General features: G+C 38.0%; 1 protein-coding gene across 2 annotated transcripts; it reads left to right on the top strand.

Moving 5' to 3' along the window:
* Positions 1–3,338: 3,338 nt before the first annotated feature.
* polr3glb (RNA polymerase III subunit GL b) lies at positions 3,339–16,349 on the top strand. 2 transcript variants are annotated; one of them, XM_062029833.1, is made up of 8 exons: positions 3,339–3,538; positions 6,235–6,375; positions 6,449–6,596; positions 6,686–6,754; positions 11,557–11,613; positions 13,542–13,636; positions 15,940–16,047; positions 16,112–16,349. In XM_062029833.1, the coding sequence occupies exons 1-8, from the start codon at positions 3,530–3,532 to the stop codon at positions 16,196–16,198; spliced, it is 714 nt and encodes a 237-aa protein (XP_061885817.1). In that variant the 5' UTR covers positions 3,339–3,529; the 3' UTR covers positions 16,199–16,349. The 2 variants fall into 2 exon arrangements, with proteins under 2 accessions (XP_061885817.1, XP_061885818.1); XM_062029834.1 differs by having other exon boundaries at positions 3,349–3,538; positions 6,224–6,375.
* The last annotated feature ends 2,315 nt before the right edge of the window (positions 16,350–18,664 follow it).

Genomic DNA, 18,664 nt, shown 5'->3' on the forward strand with positions numbered 1-18,664 from the left:
TAAAACAAAAATCACAACATTGTAAGTTACAATACCACAAAAACACATTTTAAGTATCAAGACAAAATAAACACAACATTGTAAGTAACACTACCACAAAAACACATTTGAAGTATAAAAACAACAAAGAATAACATTGTAAGTAACAATAACAAAAACACATTTGAAGTATGAAAACAAAAAACACAACTTGTAAGTAACAATACCGCAAAAAAAACATTTTAAGTAAAAAAACAAAAAACACAACATTGTAAATAACAATAATACAAAAGCAACAATTTAAGTAACAAAACAAAAATATCAATAACACAAAATAACACAAAGTTTTAACCTTAACTGCGTGACCAACATTTACTGTGCTGAAATATCCCATTCCTAAATATTTTTGCATGTGCCTTGATGTAGTGGCGTTATATTGAATGTATCTAATGAATCATCAAGTATTTTACACACGCATTTAGTTTTTCATCCACTCAGTAATGAACATTTATTCAGGATCAAATGGGGACAGCCCCCCTTCCCCCATCCTCATCAGACGCAGACGGTGACCTCATCTCCTAAAGGTCATGAGAGTCTGTCTGACTTTGACCTTGACACTCCTGCACACAATATATTTGCACCCCCCACCACAAACAAAGAGAAGGTAAATCGAATAAAAACACTTGAGATGTAATGTGAAGTCCATAAAACATTTAAAATATGTCAACATACTAAATATGTTATCTCATTAAACTTTTTCAATAATGTTCAATCACATTAAACACTTCATTATTATACAATTAAAAAGTTCAATCTAATTAAAAACATTCCATATAAAAAGATACATCTCATTAAACACTTTATATATAATGTTAAATCTAATTAAAACTATTAAATATTATATAATGTCAAATCTAATGAAAAACATTAAATGTAGTATGTTAAATGTTATTAAACACTTTAAATATAATAAAATGATAAATCTAATTATGACACATTAAAAACAATGTCAAATCTCGTTAAACACGTTAAATATTTCAGTACAGTTAAATCTATAAAACACACCAAATATAATATACTGTTACATCTAATTAAACATAATAAATATAATATGTCAAATCTAATTAAAAACAGAAAACATAATATGTTTAATATCATTAAACAAATTAAATGTAGTATAATGTTAAATCCAAAACACACATCAAATATAATATAATGTTAAATCTACAAAACACATTAAATATAACATAAAGTTAAATATAATTAAACACATTAAATATAATTTAATGTCTAATATATTAAACAGATAAAAATATGTTAAATCTATAAAACACATCAAAAATAATATAAAGTTAAATCAAATTAAACGCATTCAATATAATATGTTAAATCTATAAAACTATACATATACTAGAATGTTAAATCTAATCAAACACATTCAATATAATCTTTTGAATCTCATATAATATAATGTTAAATTCAATTAAACAATTTAAAATGTAACGTGTCAAATATTATTAAACACATTAAATATAATATCAATTTAATTAAACAAATGCAGCTGAGATAGGCTCCAGCACCCCCTGCGACCTCAAAAAGGGACAAGCTGTAGAAAATGGATGGATGGAAATGAAAATGTGTCAAATCTTATTAAACACAGTAAATATAACATTATGCTACAGTAAATCTAAATAAACACATTAAAATATGTTATAATGGCAAAGACATTAAACACATTAAATATAATATAATGTTAAATCTAATTAAACACATTACATTTAAAATACTCGTAAATCTTATTAAAACACTTTAGATTTAACATTATATGTAATGTGTTTTAATGAAAGTTATTAAGATTTGATGTTTAATGTGTTTAATTAGATTGAACAATATATTACACAATCAAACACAATAAATATAATACAATGTTAAATCTAATCAAACACATTAAATTTAAAATACTCGTAAATCTCATTCAAACAAATTAGATTTAACATTAGATTTAATGTGTTTTAATGAAAGTTATCAAGATTTTATGTTTAATGCGTTTAATTAGATGAACAATAAATTACACAATTAAACACAATAAATATAGTATAATGTTAAATCTAATTAAACACATTAAATTTAAAATACTCGTAAATCTCATTAAAACACATTATATTTAACATTATATTTAATGTGTTTTAATGAAAGTTATCAAAATTTTAAGTTTAATGTGTTTAATTAGATTGAACAATATATTACACAATCAAACACAATAAATATAATATAATGTTAAATCTAATCAAACACATTAAAATTTAAAATACTCGTAAATCTCATTCAAACACATTAGATTTAACATTATATTTAATGTGTTTTAATGAAAGTTATCAAGATTTCATGTTTAATGCGTTTAATTAGATTGAACAATATATTACACAATTAAACACAATAAATATAATATAATGTTAAATCTAATTAAACACATTCAATTAAAAATACTCGTAAATCTCATTAAAACACATTAGATTTAACATTATATTTAATGTGTTTTAATGAAAGTTATCAAGATTTTATGTTTAAATAGATCAACAATATATTACACAATTAAACACATTAAATATGAAATATTGATGAATCTAATTAAAACACATTCAAAACAATATATTGCTCAATCTAATCAAACACAGTAAATACAAACTATTGCATTAAAACAAATTAGTTGAATCTGAAAAAACACATGAAAAAATATAAAGTTTTCTTGATGACTCAAGTTGAACAACAACAACAACAATGAGGCAGATGGCTAAATGCTTGTCTTATAATAAAGAACAATAAAGAATATTAAAAGTCTTGAAAATTGATTTCTTTGCATGAGAAAAATAAATCAAACAATACAATTAATACAGAAGTCAATGAAAAGATTAATCATAATAATCACATAGCAAAATAAGAAAGCCAACACTGAAGAGCTCATCAAGCTCATGATAATAATGATGGATTTCAATGAAATGAATTATTACACCAATCATTAAAATAACAATAATGACCCCGAAAGGGAAAAGCGGTAGGAAATGGATGGATGGATGGATGGATGATCAACAACACACCTGAGCAGCAGGTCATCATGATCGTCATCATCCATGTCAACGTCATGGTTTGACGTTTTGCGTCCAATTGTGAGCCATCCGAAAACACGCTGCTGCCTCAGACCAGGAGGGCGGAGCCTCTGCGCGGGGCGTGGCCTGACACTGACCCCCAGCTGTTGCGTTTGGGGGCCCCCCGTTTAAGTCCAACTTGAACTTGAAGGGTCAATCCATCTTTGGAAACGTTGAAGAGATGAATTTCGGGAGCGGCTGCACTCACACTCCGGTACAGCAGGTGGCGCGCTGCCAGTGTGCTTTTTGGACACGGAAGTTCATTGAAGAAAAAAAGATGTCGTCTCGCTGTTTGATGTAAACAAAGACTTGGGGATAATAACTCTCTTTTTTTGAAGACTTCGGAATAATAACGCTTGTTTTTGAAGTCCAAGTGGAAGCAAACACAACAGTAGGCCTCAAGATGCATGTTGAAAGTAAGAAACCACATTAGCCTGCCGACTATACTGTAACTATAACGTTATTATACGTCTAATAGTATTTTGCTATGTACTATAACTGCTGCTATCTTTTATATTAACATGGCTGACGTTCTGTGTAATATTTACTAATTTAACTTAGTTTACTATCTACTACAACTAACGTTTCCCCATTGTGGGATAAATCAAGTATATCCTACTATTTACTATAATCACTACTATATTGTATTAAAGAGGAACTGCACTTTATGGAATTTTGTCCATCATTCACATTCCTTATCTAAGAAGAGAACACATATCTTTTTCCTTTTTTATACATTCTAATTTGTAAAAAAAACAATAAGTACAAAAGTAAGTTTGTTTACAGAGCATTTCTCACAGAGAGATCTCACAAAGGGCTCCACCTGGTTAAAGTACAAATAGTACAATCACAACAAACATACAACACGATGCAACAACAGAAACATTGAAAAATGAAATAATAAATGTGATAATAAAAGTCATATAAAAAGGGAAATTGAATCAGCTAACAACGGACGCTCTATAAATCCAAACACCTCCATCAACGTTTTATAAACATGCTTAAAGTATATATGTAATGTAGTAACATTCATAATAACATGTAATATTATGTTTGTTTCTCATTTTAAGCATATGGCGGCGTATTCATTTCACAGACGCCTCACAACGATCACTTTTCCCTTCAACAACAACACTACTAATCATGGCAGACTTCATGGGACACTATACACATATTAAACCAATCCCTTACTGTACAATGTCTGCTTTCACTCGGATGCTGACTGATGGGTTGTTCATATCTTCCTGTTCATAATAATCATGAAGTGTTAAAAAAAAAATGTTGCAAACATGCTTCTTTCCGGGTCTAAGTTGGATGTAAAAGTTGACCAACTACTCGGTTTATGTCCACAACCTTCAACTATCCAGGTGAGAGGCACAATTGATAGTCTAGAATTGACTTTCACCAACTCAGAGGCGATGCGGCAGCTCAGTTTGTCAATATAGCAGCAAAAGCTAGTGAGTAGTTAAAAGTAGTAAAAGTAGTTATTTTGCGTAAACGCTTATAATAACAATATCGCTAATACTTGGTTGACATTCAGGTCACGACATGTACAATGGGTTGCTCTCACTAGCTGCCTTGCTAGACACAGACAATGAGCCGATTATTACAAATTAGCATACATAAAAAAATAAAAAATAAATACATGTGTTCTTGTTCTACATAGGGATTGTGAATGATAGGCAAAATTCCCAAAAAAGTGCAGTTCTCCTTTAATTCAGCTCTCGGTACAATGTACTATAGTCAACTAACTAGTTTAACTACTGCTATCTAATCTATTCATGCAGCTAATGTTATGTGTAATATTTACTAGTTTACTATTGCTCACAATATATTATTATAACTACTAATATGTCTATTAGTTATTAGAATACTATAGTTTACTATCTACTATAACTACTGCTATATTCAACACATTTAAATAGGTTATATTATGATTTTTATCTACATGTAAAACAATACCCTGTGGTCTACATAACATGTGATGGTGGTTCTGACCGTCGCATTAGGATGTGCTGTTTTGTGGGCAATCTTATCTATTTAGCCTCCACTTTGACAGCGTCGTCGCCATCTTGTTGTAGTTTTTAGTGCTTCCATAGACTGACAGAAAAAGTTCAACATATACGCTAATTTGTATTAGGAATGGCAACATGAAGACAAGAGGATAGAGAAAAAGAAGGAGCTTATTGACTACATCGTCGGGCTCCAATGGCGGACTCGCGCAAAGCTTTTTTGGTAAATTTATACCATACTGTATATAGCAAAAAAGTTTGCCAAATTGTCACAAATGGGCAAATTCCCAACGGATGGTTTCCCGTAAGTATGAAGGAAGGCAAGATTGTTTTATAAATATCTCTGCAATGCCTCCACGGTTTGATGTTGGGACTTATGCAGATCGCAAATACACAAAAACAGGTACAAATAGGTAAGAAACGTTGGTTTTGCATAATAGGTCCCTTTTAATATGTCTATCAATTGTGATAATGTTAAACATAACAGTAATTAGTAACATAAAATATTAACATTTCCAGTTATTGTGACTAAAATTATCACAATTATCATTATTAATACAGTATTGTTGAATGTACAAGTTAAGTTTTATTAAAAAATAAGTAAACATCCCTGGTAACTATTGCTATCTACTGTATTATTATATCATATGGATGGATGTCTAATAGTGAACTATGGACTGTTTTATGGTGCATTCGAGACTGCTGGAAAGTTGGACATTTGGAAAGTAGGAATTTCACAGAGATGACGAAACGTATCACACATAAATTCGTCATAATTGAGCCTTTTGTGCATGTAAATTGGTACAATGATTGACAGACATCACCTTTATTGAGGTCTTCAGCCACGTTTGTTGTTTACTTTCCACTGAACGCTACGAGTATGATTTGGAAAAAAATATGAGAGCAGTCTGGAATACCGCATAAATGTTAAGATAAAAGAAAGGTGCTTCCAGGTAACAGATAACTTAGGATGAGGTTACAATCTTCCAGAATGTTCTCTGCGTTACTTGACCTTTGGACCTCGACTAATGGGAAGTTTCACACTGGTTGAAGGCAGGAGCGCATGATATTTTCTTCTTCTGACCTCAGACGTGTTTTAGCTCAGTGGGGCAGAGCCAGAGATGGCGGGACGCGGCCGCGGGCGGGGCCGCAGGACGATGACGTTCAACGTGGAGGCCGTCGGGATCAACAAGGGAGACACTCTGCCTCCGTCCACCCAGCAGCCCACGCCGCTGTTCCCTGTGAGGCGCGCCGGTTTGTGTCCTGCAAAGCATTGTGGGAAGCTGACGTCTTTTTTTCCCCGTCTGAGAACAGGCTTTGGAGCACAAGCCCCTCCCCCTGTCAGGAGGCGAGGAGGCCGAGTATCTGTTGGCCCTGAAACAGGAGTTCAGAGGCGCCATGAGGACCCTGCCCTTCTTCATCCAGCCCGACTGTGCCCGCACAGGTCAGAGGTCACATGCGGGTGAGTGCGTCACTTCGATGTTCAAATCGTCAACTATTGGGCAACAACAAGGACTTTTATTGTGAAGGGGTGCTCTACCTTCTCTACAGATGTGGAACGATACTCTGACAAATATCACAGCAGCGAACAGGCCGACGCTTTGACGAGCTGGATGCCAGGTGAGACGCGCAAACGCATTCCGTCCTTGTTCAGGCGGCGTGATGAGGATGATTTTGAGAAAAAAAACCTCACTGCGAGTTTTCTCTCCTAAATTGCGATTATATTTTATACATAACTACAATTTGCAATTCCGGTCGGAGTTGCGTGTGAATGCCCTAAGCCACCACCGATACGGCTAACAATTTAAATGCTTGAATGTCTAGGTCAGGGGTGTCAAACTCATTTTAGATTGGAGGCCTCATGGAGAAAAATCTACTGCCAAGGGGGGCGGACTGGTAAAATCACGGCACGATAACGTAAAAATAAAGACAACTTCAGATTGTTTTCTTTGTTTAAAAATAGAACAAGCACATTCTGAAAATGTACAAATAATGTTGTTGGGTTTTTTACACTTACATGTTGCGGTTAATAGTATTCTACCTTTATTTGTCGTTATTTATACTTTCTGGATAAATTAGGTGATAATTTTCATCAGTCAACTTATTGGTGTTAATTTTCAATCTATCAAGATAAAAAAACAATATCAAAATCAAATGTTATTTATGTAGTTTGCTCATTTTCCTCGACTGATGTACTAACATTATGTGGTTTATTTTTTTTACATATATAGCATCATCTACAAAGATACAAATAATTGCTATTGTGACATCTAGTGGACACATTTAGAACAGCAGTTTCTTTCAGTCCAAAATGTCAGCAAATTTTTATACTTGGCAAACTCATCCCGCGGCTGCATAAAACCTGTTTGCGGGCCTGATCCGGCCCGCGGGCCTTACGTTTGACACCCCTGGTCTAGGAGGAGTGGAGTGTGTGGATGTTGCAACGGTTCGAATCGGTTGAGAAATGTGGGATATGGAGAGGTTTGTTTATTGCCCATTTATTTTTGATGGGGAGAAATTCCTGGAAATTCCGAAAACACTGGGAATTTTGGGAAAACATGTTTTGCCTTGGAGATCTCGGAAGCGTAGTCTGTGTGGGTGGTTGAAAGGTCCGAATAGGGTAAAAAGTGGTGCGACATTTTCAGAATTTTGGGTATTGTAGAACTTTGAATATGTCCATTCATTTGAATGGGAATTTCATGGAATTTTGGAAAAAATAGGACATTTTGAAAATTATTGATACTAGCAAGGACATATGAATGTGTTAGTGTGGGAATTTTTCGAATCGCTTGAAAAATGTTTGAATTGAGAATTGGTATTTCTGAATTCCTGGTATTTTGGGGAAAAACTAAAATTTGGACAGAAAAAAAGTAATAACTTTTGATGTCCCAACTAAGAAGACGGTTTTGATGGTGGAATGGTTGGAATTTGTTTAAAAATGTGGACTGTGAAGAATTTAGAACAAAAGTGTAACGACCTGGTCGCATGGTGATGCGGGTGTTGTTCTCCCAAGGATGCAGACGGCTCGGACACAGCTTGCAGGTAGGAAAATGATTTATTTCCACAAATAAATCAGACAGAAAAAAACAAAAACGACTAGCGTGGGAGCTAGTAAGCAAAATAATATAGCATGAGAGCTAGCAGGAAACAAGGTGGTCGTTAGCTGTTGCGTGAAAGCAAATTAGGAAGCCAGGCAGAGTGCTGCCCGGGCGAAGACTAAATAGCCCTCTGATTAGCGCTCGGGCAACAGGTGCGCGTCCCGAAACGCTAACCAGAGGCAGGTGAGCAAAATCTGCCGTCATGGCAACAGAAACAAAACACACGTGACACTAAACTGTAAACAAACTGTGATCCGAGCAGCGGATCCTAACAGTACCCCCCCCTAAAAGGACAGATTCCAGATGTCCCTTGAAAACAAAAAAAACAACTGGAACCCCAAAAAAAAAGCAATAGTTCACGAGTCAAGGGCGGGCGGGGGGGTGACTTGGTGGTGGGTCGCCAGGCCACGTGTCCCCGAATCCACCGGGGAAGGGTCAGGTGGCGGCGGCGAATGGAACGCCGCCACCGCTGGCGAGGCGGGCGAGGCGGGCGACCACGGTAAGGCCACATTCGTGGCCGACGAGAAGGTGGGCGTGAGTGGCGCCAGAATTTCAGCAGCCTCTGAGTCCTGCAACAAAGTCTTGAATGTCGCTGCTGTTTGCGCCACTGACGTCCCTTCACTGACCTCGAGGGCTGCATGCGGGGACCTGCTTTCCGCTTGCGCCGCCGGACCACTCGAGGTCGCTGAGATGTCGCTGTCGTGGCAGCCGGAGTCGCTGTCGTGGCAGCCGGAGTCGCTGTCGTGGCAGCAGGAGTCGCTGTCGTGGCAGCCGGAGTCGCTGTCGTGGCAGCCGGAGTCGCTGTCGTGGCAGCCGGAGTCGCTGTCGTGGCAGCCGGAGTCGCTGTCGTGGCAGCCGGAGTCGCTGTCGTGGCAGCCGGAGTCGCTGTCGTGGCAGCCGGAGTCGCTGTCGTGGCAGCAGGAGTCGCTGTCGTGGCAGCAGGAGTCGCTGTCGTGGCAGCCGGAGTCGCTGTCGTGGCAGCCGGAGTCGCTGTCGTGGCAGCCGGAGTCGCTGTCGTGGCAGCCGGAGTCGCTGTCGTGGCAGCCGGAGTCGCTGTCGTGGCAGCAGGAGTCGCTGTCGTGGCAGCAGGAGTCGCTGTCGTGGCAGCAGGAGTCGCTGTCGTGGCAGCAGGAGTCGCTGTCGTGGCAGCAGGAGTCGCTGTCGTGGCAGCAGGAGTCGCTGTCGTGGCAGCCGGAGTCGCTGTCGTGGCAGCCGGAGTCGCTGGTGCGAGAACCAGTCGTGGTGCAGGTGCTGGTGCGAGAACCAGCCGTGGTGCAGGTGCTGGTGCGAGAACCAGCCGTGGTGCAGGTGCTGGTGCGAGAACCAGTCGTGGTGCAGGTACTGGTGCGAGAACCAGTCGTGGTGCAGGTACTGGTGCGAGAACCAGTCGTGGTGCAGGTACTGGTGCGAGAACCAGTCGTGGTGCAGGTACTGGTGCGAGAACCAGTCGTGGTGCAGGTACTGGTGCGGGGACCAGCCGTGGAGCAGGTACTGGTGCGGGGACCAGCCGTGGAGCAGGTACTGGTGCGAGGACCAGTCGTGGTGCAGGTACTGGTGCGGGGACCAGTCGAGGTGCAGGTACTGGTGCGAGAACCAGTCGAGGTGCAGGTGGCCTCGCTGGCGGTTGCGGCTTAGCAGGCCGAAAAACCGGTGGTGGCGGCCGGGCAGGAGGTTGTGGCTTAGCCCGCCGAAGGACAGGTGGCGGTGGCCGAGCAGGAGGTTGCGGCTTAGCACGCCGTTGTGCCACCCCACTCGCACAGCTCCCAGTACTAGCCCCCCCCTCAAAAAGCGGATCCCAGACGCGTTCCTTGCGGATTGGAACCGTCTTCAAGGGTGGGTGGAGGGTGGTCAGGGGGAGGGTGGAATCCTCTCCTCTAAATTGTCCAAAATGTCTATTGTCACCCCCCACTTGAGACTGGGTGGGAGCACAGGGGGAAAAAATATGTGCAGTGGGCGGAGCAATAGTCACTGGGGGTGGAGCTAGAAAGTCAGGTGACCGGGACTGACTAGATTTACATTTCACAAAAATGTCCTGATAATGTCTTATCTTAGAATTCAAGTCCTTAGGAGGTGGCTGATAAAAAGGAGCAGAAGAATTTAAAAAAAATTCTTCGTCTCTGACGTCATCCACAGTGGGCGGGATGACGTCATCTGTGTGGGTCTCCAGCTGACTGACAGCCCAATCGGTGAAATGTTTGGCAAAGTGGTCGATAGGGTTGCCAAACATCTGAGGAGGGGAATCTTGGGCTGAATATTGCTTACTGTGTACCGGTGGAGGAGTCTGTGGGAGAGGCGCGTCTTTGCAGCGAAGTGAAGACCTCGTTGGCGGCTTCCGTCTTCGCTGACGCGTCCGGTGGTGCGGGGGTGTGGCGATGTCCTCGGGCCAAACGGAGTGGATTGGGACCAACTTTCCGTTAGGACCCCAGATCAGGTCCTGGCGCTCCGAGGGGGAATAGCGGAGAGTCTCCGCCTCCATTGCTCGCAACACCATCCACGCACCTTCGTCCATCTCCTCCGACATGCTCGCTGCGAGAGAACTTCTTCTTGCTGGCTTCCTACTGTAACGACCTGGTCGCATGGTGATGCGGGTGTTGTTCTCCCAAGGATGCAGACGGCTCGGACACAGCTTGCAGGTAGGAAAATGATTTATTTCCACAAATAAATCAGACAGAAAAAAACAAAAACGACTAGCGTGGGAGCTAGTAAGCAAAATAATATAGCATGAGAGCTAGCAGGAAACAAGGTGGTCGTTAGCTGTTGCGTGAAAGCAAATTAGGAAGCCAGGCAGAGTGCTGCCCGGGCGAAGACTAAATAGCCCTCTGATTAGCGCTCGGGCAACAGGTGCGCGTCCCGAAACGCTAACCAGAGGCAGGTGAGCAAAATCTGCCGTCATGGCAACAGAAACAAAACACACGTGACACTAAACTGTAAACAAACTGTGATCCGAGCAGCGGATCCTAACAAAAAGGTTCTAATTGGCTTTGGAAAACCAGGAATTCCTGGAATTTGTTTTAACTTGTCCAGGATGAGTGGAATGATTCTAAAAAAATGTAGGAATTGTGCAAGTTCGAGAAATGGTAAATTTATTTTCAATGGGCACAATGTCCCGGAAAACCGGGAATTCTGGCTAATCTGGGATATTTTAGTAATTTTTTTTCTCCTGCAGTTACGTACTCACACTAATTAAAACCTCAATGTCGATTAAGCGCGCAGCCCTAGTGTTGATGATGGGTTCGATGAGAATGATTTTGATGATGTTAGATTTGCTCTGTGCATAGCAGCAGTAAACCAAAGTCAATCTAAATTGTTTGGTTGTTTTTTCAGACTGGAAGAGATTCCCAAAAGAGCTGAGGTTGCGTGTCAGGAAAACACCAAAAAAAGGTCAGTGTGTGAACCAATGTTCCCTCTAAGGTGTGTGCCTGTGCAATAGCGTACTGCTCCCGTGTCCTCCACGCACAGAAAATCTATGCAACCACCAAAATCCAAATAATACATTATTTATTCTAGACCATTTTTCAAAGCAACTCTGTGAGTGACAGGTGACAAGTGGTCACATCAGATAAAACAAAGACGACGTCTTCCGAGACGTTTTAAGGCGAAGAAGGAGATAGTGTGCATCAACAATCTTTTTATGGAGCAAAAGTGATTACTCTCTGCTGTAACCACACCAAAACAACATCAGCAACCAAACTACTATCTCGTAAAACTGGTCACTTTCTGTCGTAATCACACTAAAACAACATCAGCGACCAAGCTACTATCTAGTAAAACTGGTCACTTTCTGTCGCAATCACACCAAAACAACGTCAGCAACCAAACTACTATCTCGTAAAACTGGTCACTTTCTGTCATAATCACACCAAAACAACATCAGCAACCAAACTACTATCTCGTAAAACTGGTCACTTTCTGTCATAATCACACCGAAACAACATCAGCAACCAAGCTACTGTCTAGTAAAACTGGTCACTTTCGGTCATAATCACACCAAAACAACATCAGCAACCAAACTACTATCTAGTAAATATGGTCACTTTCTGCCGTAATCACACCAAAACAACATCAGCAACCAAACTACTATCTCGTAAAACTGGTCACTTTCTGTCATAATCACACCGAAACAACATCAGCAACCAAGCTACTATCTAGTAAAACTGGTCACTTTCGGTCATAATCACACCAAAACAACATCAGCAACCAAACTACTATCTAGTAAAACTGTTCACTTTCTGCCGTAATCACACCAAAACAACATCAGCAACAAAACTACTATCTAGTAAAACTGTTCACTTTCTGCCGTGATCACACCAACACAACATCAGCAACAAAACTACTATCTTGTAAGACTAGCCACTTTCTGCCATAATCACAACAAAAAAACATCAGCAACAAAACTACTATGTAGTAAAAGTGGTCAATTTCTGTCATAATCCCACCAAAACAACATCAGCAACCAAACTACTATCTAGTAAAACTGGTCACTTTCTGTCAGAATCACACCAAAACAACATCAGCAACAAAAGTACTATCTAGTAAAACTAGTCACTTTTGGTCATAATCACACCAAAACAACATCAGCAACAAAACTACTATCTAGTAAAACTGGTCAATTTCTGTCATAATCCCACCAAAACAACATCAGCAACCAAACTACTATCTAGTAAAACTGGTCACTTTCTGTCAGAATCACACCAAAACAACATCAGCAACAAAAGTACTATCTAGTAAAACTGGTCACTTTTGGTCATAATCACACCAAAACAACATCAGCAACAAAACTACTATCTAGTAAAACTGGTCACTTTCTGTCATAATCACATCAAAACAACATCAGCAACAAAACTACTATCTAGTAAAACCGGTCACGTTCTGTCATAATCACACCAAAACAACATCAGCAACAAAACTACTATCTAGTAAAAATGGTCACTTTCTGTCATAATCACATCAAAACAACATCAGCAACAAAACTACTATCTAGTAAAACTGGTCACTTTCTGTCGTAATCACACCAAAACAACATCAGCAACAAAACTACTATCTAGTAAAACTGGTCACTTTCGGTCATAAGCACACCAAAACAACATGAGCAACAAAAGTACTATCTAGTAAAACTTGTCACTTTCTGCCGTAAAACAAAGTTATTATGTCCATCTCTAGCGCTAAGCTAATGTTGTGGGGAGATTAGGCCAACTAGTGGTCGATGTGATGTCATTTATAACAACTATGGTGTCCATAAAAAGTGGTAAAGTGCCCCTTGTGTCCAGTGTGTGACAGTACTGACATGATTGCATCTCTCTACCTGTCAGGTGCGTCCAAAGTGGTTGTGGTGACACAAAGAGTTCAGGCTGAAGAGCAGAAAAAAGCAGTAGAAGAAAAAAAGGAGGTTCTCCTCAAACTGGAGGTTTGACATCACGTTGCTACTTTTCCTACACAAACACCTCTCATCTTCATCTCCAACTTTCTTTCCTTCATTCCACGTTTACTTCCACTTTTCTTTCCTTCATTTCCACCTTGAGTTAATTCATTTTCACCTTCCTTTCCTTTATTCAACGTTTATTTTCACTTTTATTTCCTTCATTTCCACCTTCATTTTATTAATCTCCACCTTAGTTTCCTTCATTTGACGTTTATTTCTACTTTGATTTCCTTCATTTCATTCATTTCCACCTTAATTTTCATCATCACCGCCTTTGTTTCCTTCATTTCCTTGTTTATTTTCACTTTTATTTCTTTCATTTCCACCTTTGTTTCCTTCATTTCCACATTTATTTCCACTTTTATTTCCTTTATCTCCACCTTTGTTTCCTTCATTTCCACATTTTTCCTACTTTTATTTTCTTTATATCCACCTTTATCTCCACATTTATTTCCACTTTTATTTCCTTTATCCCCACCTTTGTTTCCTTATTTTCCACATCTATTTCCACTTGTATTTCCTTCATTTCCACCTTCATTTCATTCATTTCCACTTTTATTTCATCCTCTCCAACTTTGTTTTCTTCGTTCCACATTTATTTCCACTTTGATTACATTCATTTCAATCTTTTTTCCCACATTTATTTCCTTCATTTCCACCTTCATTTCATTCATTTCCACCTTTTTCATCATCTCCACCTTCGTTTCCTTCATTCCACCTTTATCTCCACATTTATTTCCTTTATTTCCACTTTTTTTTCCTTCATTCCCACATTTATTTTCTTAATTTCCACCTTTTTTCCCCTTTATTACACCTTCATTTCAGTCTTTTCCACCATCATTTAAATAATTTCCACCTTTATATTAATCATCTCCACCTTTGTTTCCTGCATTTCCACCTTTATTTTCTTCATTTCCACATTTATTTCATCTCCACATTTATGTTCTTCATGTACACCTATATTTTCTTCATTTCCACATTTATTTTCTTTTTATTTCCACCTTCATTTAATTAATATCCACCTTTGTTCCTATCATTCCATATCTATTTCCACTTTTATTTCCTTCATTTTCACCTTCATTTCATTCATTTGCACCTTCATTTCCATAATTTCCACCTTCGTTTCCTTCATTTCCGCATTATTTTCTTAATTTCCACTTTTATTTGATTAATTTCAACCTTTTATTTCATTAATTTCCACCTTTTATTCCATACTTTCCACACATTTTTCTACCCTTTTATTTTCTACATTTCCATATTTTTTTCTTTATTACACCCTCATTTCATTCATTTCCACCTTTGTTTTCTTCATTTCCATCTTTATTCCCACCTTTTTTTTCATTTCCACATTTATTCACACCTTCATTTCATTCATTTCCATCTTTATTTATTTTATTTCCACTTTCATTTCCCTAGTTTTTCACCTTTATTTTCTTAATTTCCACCTTTTTCTTAATTTCCACCATTATTTTCTTCATTTCCACCTTTATTTTCTTAATTTCCACCTTTATTTTTTTAATTTCCAAATGTTTCTTCATTTCCACTTTTTTCTTCACTCCCACCTTTATTTTCTTCATTTCTACCATTATTTCCTTAATTTCAACCACTATTTTTTTCATTTCCCCTATTATTGTCTTTCCACCATTATTTCCTTATTTTCCACCTTTGTTTCCTTCATTTTCACAATTATTTCCTTCATTTACACCTCTATTTCCTTCATTCCCACCATTATTTCCTTCCTTTCTACCTCTATTTCCTTAATTTCCACTATTATGTCCTTCCTTTCCACCTCTATTTCCTTCATTTCCACCATTATTTTCTTAATTTCCACCTTTATTTTCTTAATTCCCACCTTTATTTTCTTCATTTCCACCCTTATTTTCTTAATTTCTACCATTATTTCCTTAATTTCAACCACTATTTTTTTCATTTCCCCCATTATTGTCTTCATTTCCACCATTATTTCCTTAATTTCCACCTTTATTTCCTTAATTTCCACTATTATTTCCATAATTTCCACCATTATGTCCTTATTTTCCACCTTTGTTTCCTTCATTTTCACAATTATTTCCTTCATTTTCACCTCTATTTCCTTCTTTTCCACCATTATTTCCTTCATTTCCACCATTATGTCCTTATTTTCCACCTCTATTTCCTTCATGTCCACCATTATTTCCTTCATTGCCACCTTTATTTCCTTCATTTCCACCATTATTTATTTCATTTCCAAGTTTATATCCTTCATTTGCTGCTTGATTTTCTTTCCAACGGGTGTTGTTGTTGTTTAGACGCTGCAGGGCGAGGAGCAGCAGAGCTCGGAGGATGAGGAGCAGCAGGAGAAGAAAGAGGAGGATCAGGAGCCGGAGGAAGAGTATGACGAGGAGGAGCTGGAGGAGGTGAGAAGGCGACATTGAAACGGTTGAGTTTTTTGGCAAGGTGCTAACAAGGTGTTTGTTTTAGGAGACGGACTACATAATGTCCTACTTTGACAACGGCGAGGACTTTGGCGGGGATAGTGACGACAACATGGAGGAGGCAGTTTACTGAAATGTTTGTGGCCTTGTGGGTTTAATGGCGATTGTCAATTTTAAGTCAAGATTTTAAACGTTTTTCAAAGGGATGTTTTTTTATAGTTTTGATTGTTGTACACTTTGTGACTTTTTACCTAAGTGGAGTAAAAAAAAATTAATGGAAACTTTGACGATTTCTGTCCTGGTATCTCTACTAAGATCCAAATAACAAGCTAAACATTATGTGCTAACTATAACATTGCGTGTGCTATTAGCGGGCTCGTTTCAGTGCCACCACAATGAAAAACATTCAAATACAGTAGCGTAGTAGGGCTAAGTATTCATTAAAACAAGGCAGGTTTTATTTAACAAGTATATTTCATATTTTTGGCCACTGTGACATTACACACAGTTTGAACAGCAACACTGTGTTTAGATATAGGAACACTCTAATCAGTTAATCAAGTGATTATTTGGTGTAAAATACATATTGAAAGACAGTTTTTCATATGAGATCTATATATTGCAATTATATCATTTTCCATATGATAAAAACAAATGCCAGTAGACTCGAAAATGCATAAATTCAATATGTTTCAATCAGCCCTTTAAATCATCCAGCAGCTATGATATCGTAAAATTATATTGCTGAATTGATTTTTTTTTTTTTTCCTGACAGTCCATATATTTTGACACAGGACGGAGGATTTTCTGTCCATCGTCTTGTCTCCTTGCGTCAGTTTGCACGTACGTTTTAGACGTTCCCAATACAGAGGCCAAATAGCGTCCACAAAGCAGTACAGGTCTTGATAAATCACGTTGCGCCTGCCGAGTGATGGTATTTGCATATTTTCCACACAGTATTGTGGGGGTTCCGATGATTAGCATATATTCTGCATTTTAATGAAGACAGGCACTAAATCAGGGGTGTCCAAACTTTCTGACTTGGGGGCCGCATTGGGCTAAAAAAATTGGCCTGTCGCCAAAAGCCAACTGCATGTAACGTAACATATATATAATATATATTTATATCATCCCTACACTGCAAAAAGTCAATGTTCAAAAACAAGAAAATAAATTACAAAAATTAGGGATATTTTATTTGAACTAAGCAAAATTATCTGCCAATAGAACAAGAACATTTGGCTTGTCAAGACTTTCCAAAACAAGTAAAATTAGCCAACCTCAATGAACCCCAAAATACCTTAAAATAAGTATATTCTCACTAATAACAAGTGCACTTTTCTTGGTAGAAAAAAAAGGAGACCTTTTTGCTCAATATGTTGAAAAATATTCCTAAATTAAGTAAATGCTAGTGCCATTGTCTTGACATAATGATATGCGCTCGGCATCATGATTTTTTTTTTTATGCTTGAAGTAAGAAATTATTACTTAAAAGTAGTTTTACACTTGTGAGTGTTGATGACACAGCTTTGCATCAGTTGATATTCTAGTTTCAAGCATGTTTTACTCAACATAGGTCTGTAATATCCTACTGAGATAATTTAGGACCTAAACCCTTAAAACAAGTAAAACACTAACATAAAATCTGCTTAGTGAGAAGAATTATCTTATCAGACAGAAAATAAGCAAATATCACCCTTATTTGAGATATTTCATCTTACTTAGATTTCAGTTTATGCAGTGTATATACTGTATATATACACACACACATGTATACATACATATACACCCACATATATGTCTTAATTAGATTATCCAAAAAATAGTGCTCAATACCGTGGTAGAGCGTAATATGTATGTGTGGGAAAAAAATCACAAGACTATTTCATCTCTACAGGCCTGTTTCATGAGGGGTTTCCTCAATCCTCAGGAGAGGATTGAGGAAACCCCTCATGAAACAGGCCTGTAGAGATGAAATAGTCTTGTGATTTTTTTCCCACACATACATATACACCCACATATATATATATACATACATACATATACGTTAGGTCAGGAAAAAACACAGGGGCTATATCATCCCTACAAGCCTGTTTCGCAGGTTTCCCTGCTCGTCAGGGGATTTTATTTATGATCTGTTTATATAAATAATATTTTGTGTGAAGGCTGACGAGCCAAAGCCTAACAGAAATGCCAACATTTAGCACGCTAGGCAGATAACTGCATTAGTGAAAAATCAAAACATATGGCACTGATATGTATACCTGCTAAATTAGCTTAAAAAAAGCTAGCATGCTAAAATGCTAACTATAACAAGCGTCAATTACGAAAATACAATAAATAAAAATGGTAGCATGGTAACGTTAGCAAACATCAAGTACCAAAATATGACTGGTGTATACCTATAAATTAGCTAAAAAAAAGCTAGCCTATTAACATGCTAACAGGTAGCATTCGTCAATTAACAAAATATTTGACACTGGGGTATATACCTGCAAAATTTGCCCGAAAAAATTGTTACTAAATATTAAAGTGCTAACAAATGCATCGCGGGCCGTCAAAAAATTAGCTATGGGTAGTAAATGGCCCCCCGGCCGCA

This window comes from Entelurus aequoreus, linkage group LG20, assembly GCF_033978785.1.
Source record: "Entelurus aequoreus isolate RoL-2023_Sb linkage group LG20, RoL_Eaeq_v1.1, whole genome shotgun sequence".
Taxonomy (NCBI): domain Eukaryota; kingdom Metazoa; phylum Chordata; class Actinopteri; order Syngnathiformes; family Syngnathidae; genus Entelurus; species Entelurus aequoreus.

Excerpts from the sequence above, each read along its gene's own strand:
- polr3glb (XM_062029833.1), top strand. Across the intron at positions 6,376-6,448 it reads AGCCCACGCCGCTGTTCCCT|GCTTTGGAGCACAAGCCCCT; the intron begins GTGAGGCGCGCC and ends GTCTGAGAACAG. Across the intron at positions 13,637-15,939 it reads AGGTTCTCCTCAAACTGGAG|ACGCTGCAGGGCGAGGAGCA; the intron begins GTTTGACATCAC and ends GTTGTTGTTTAG.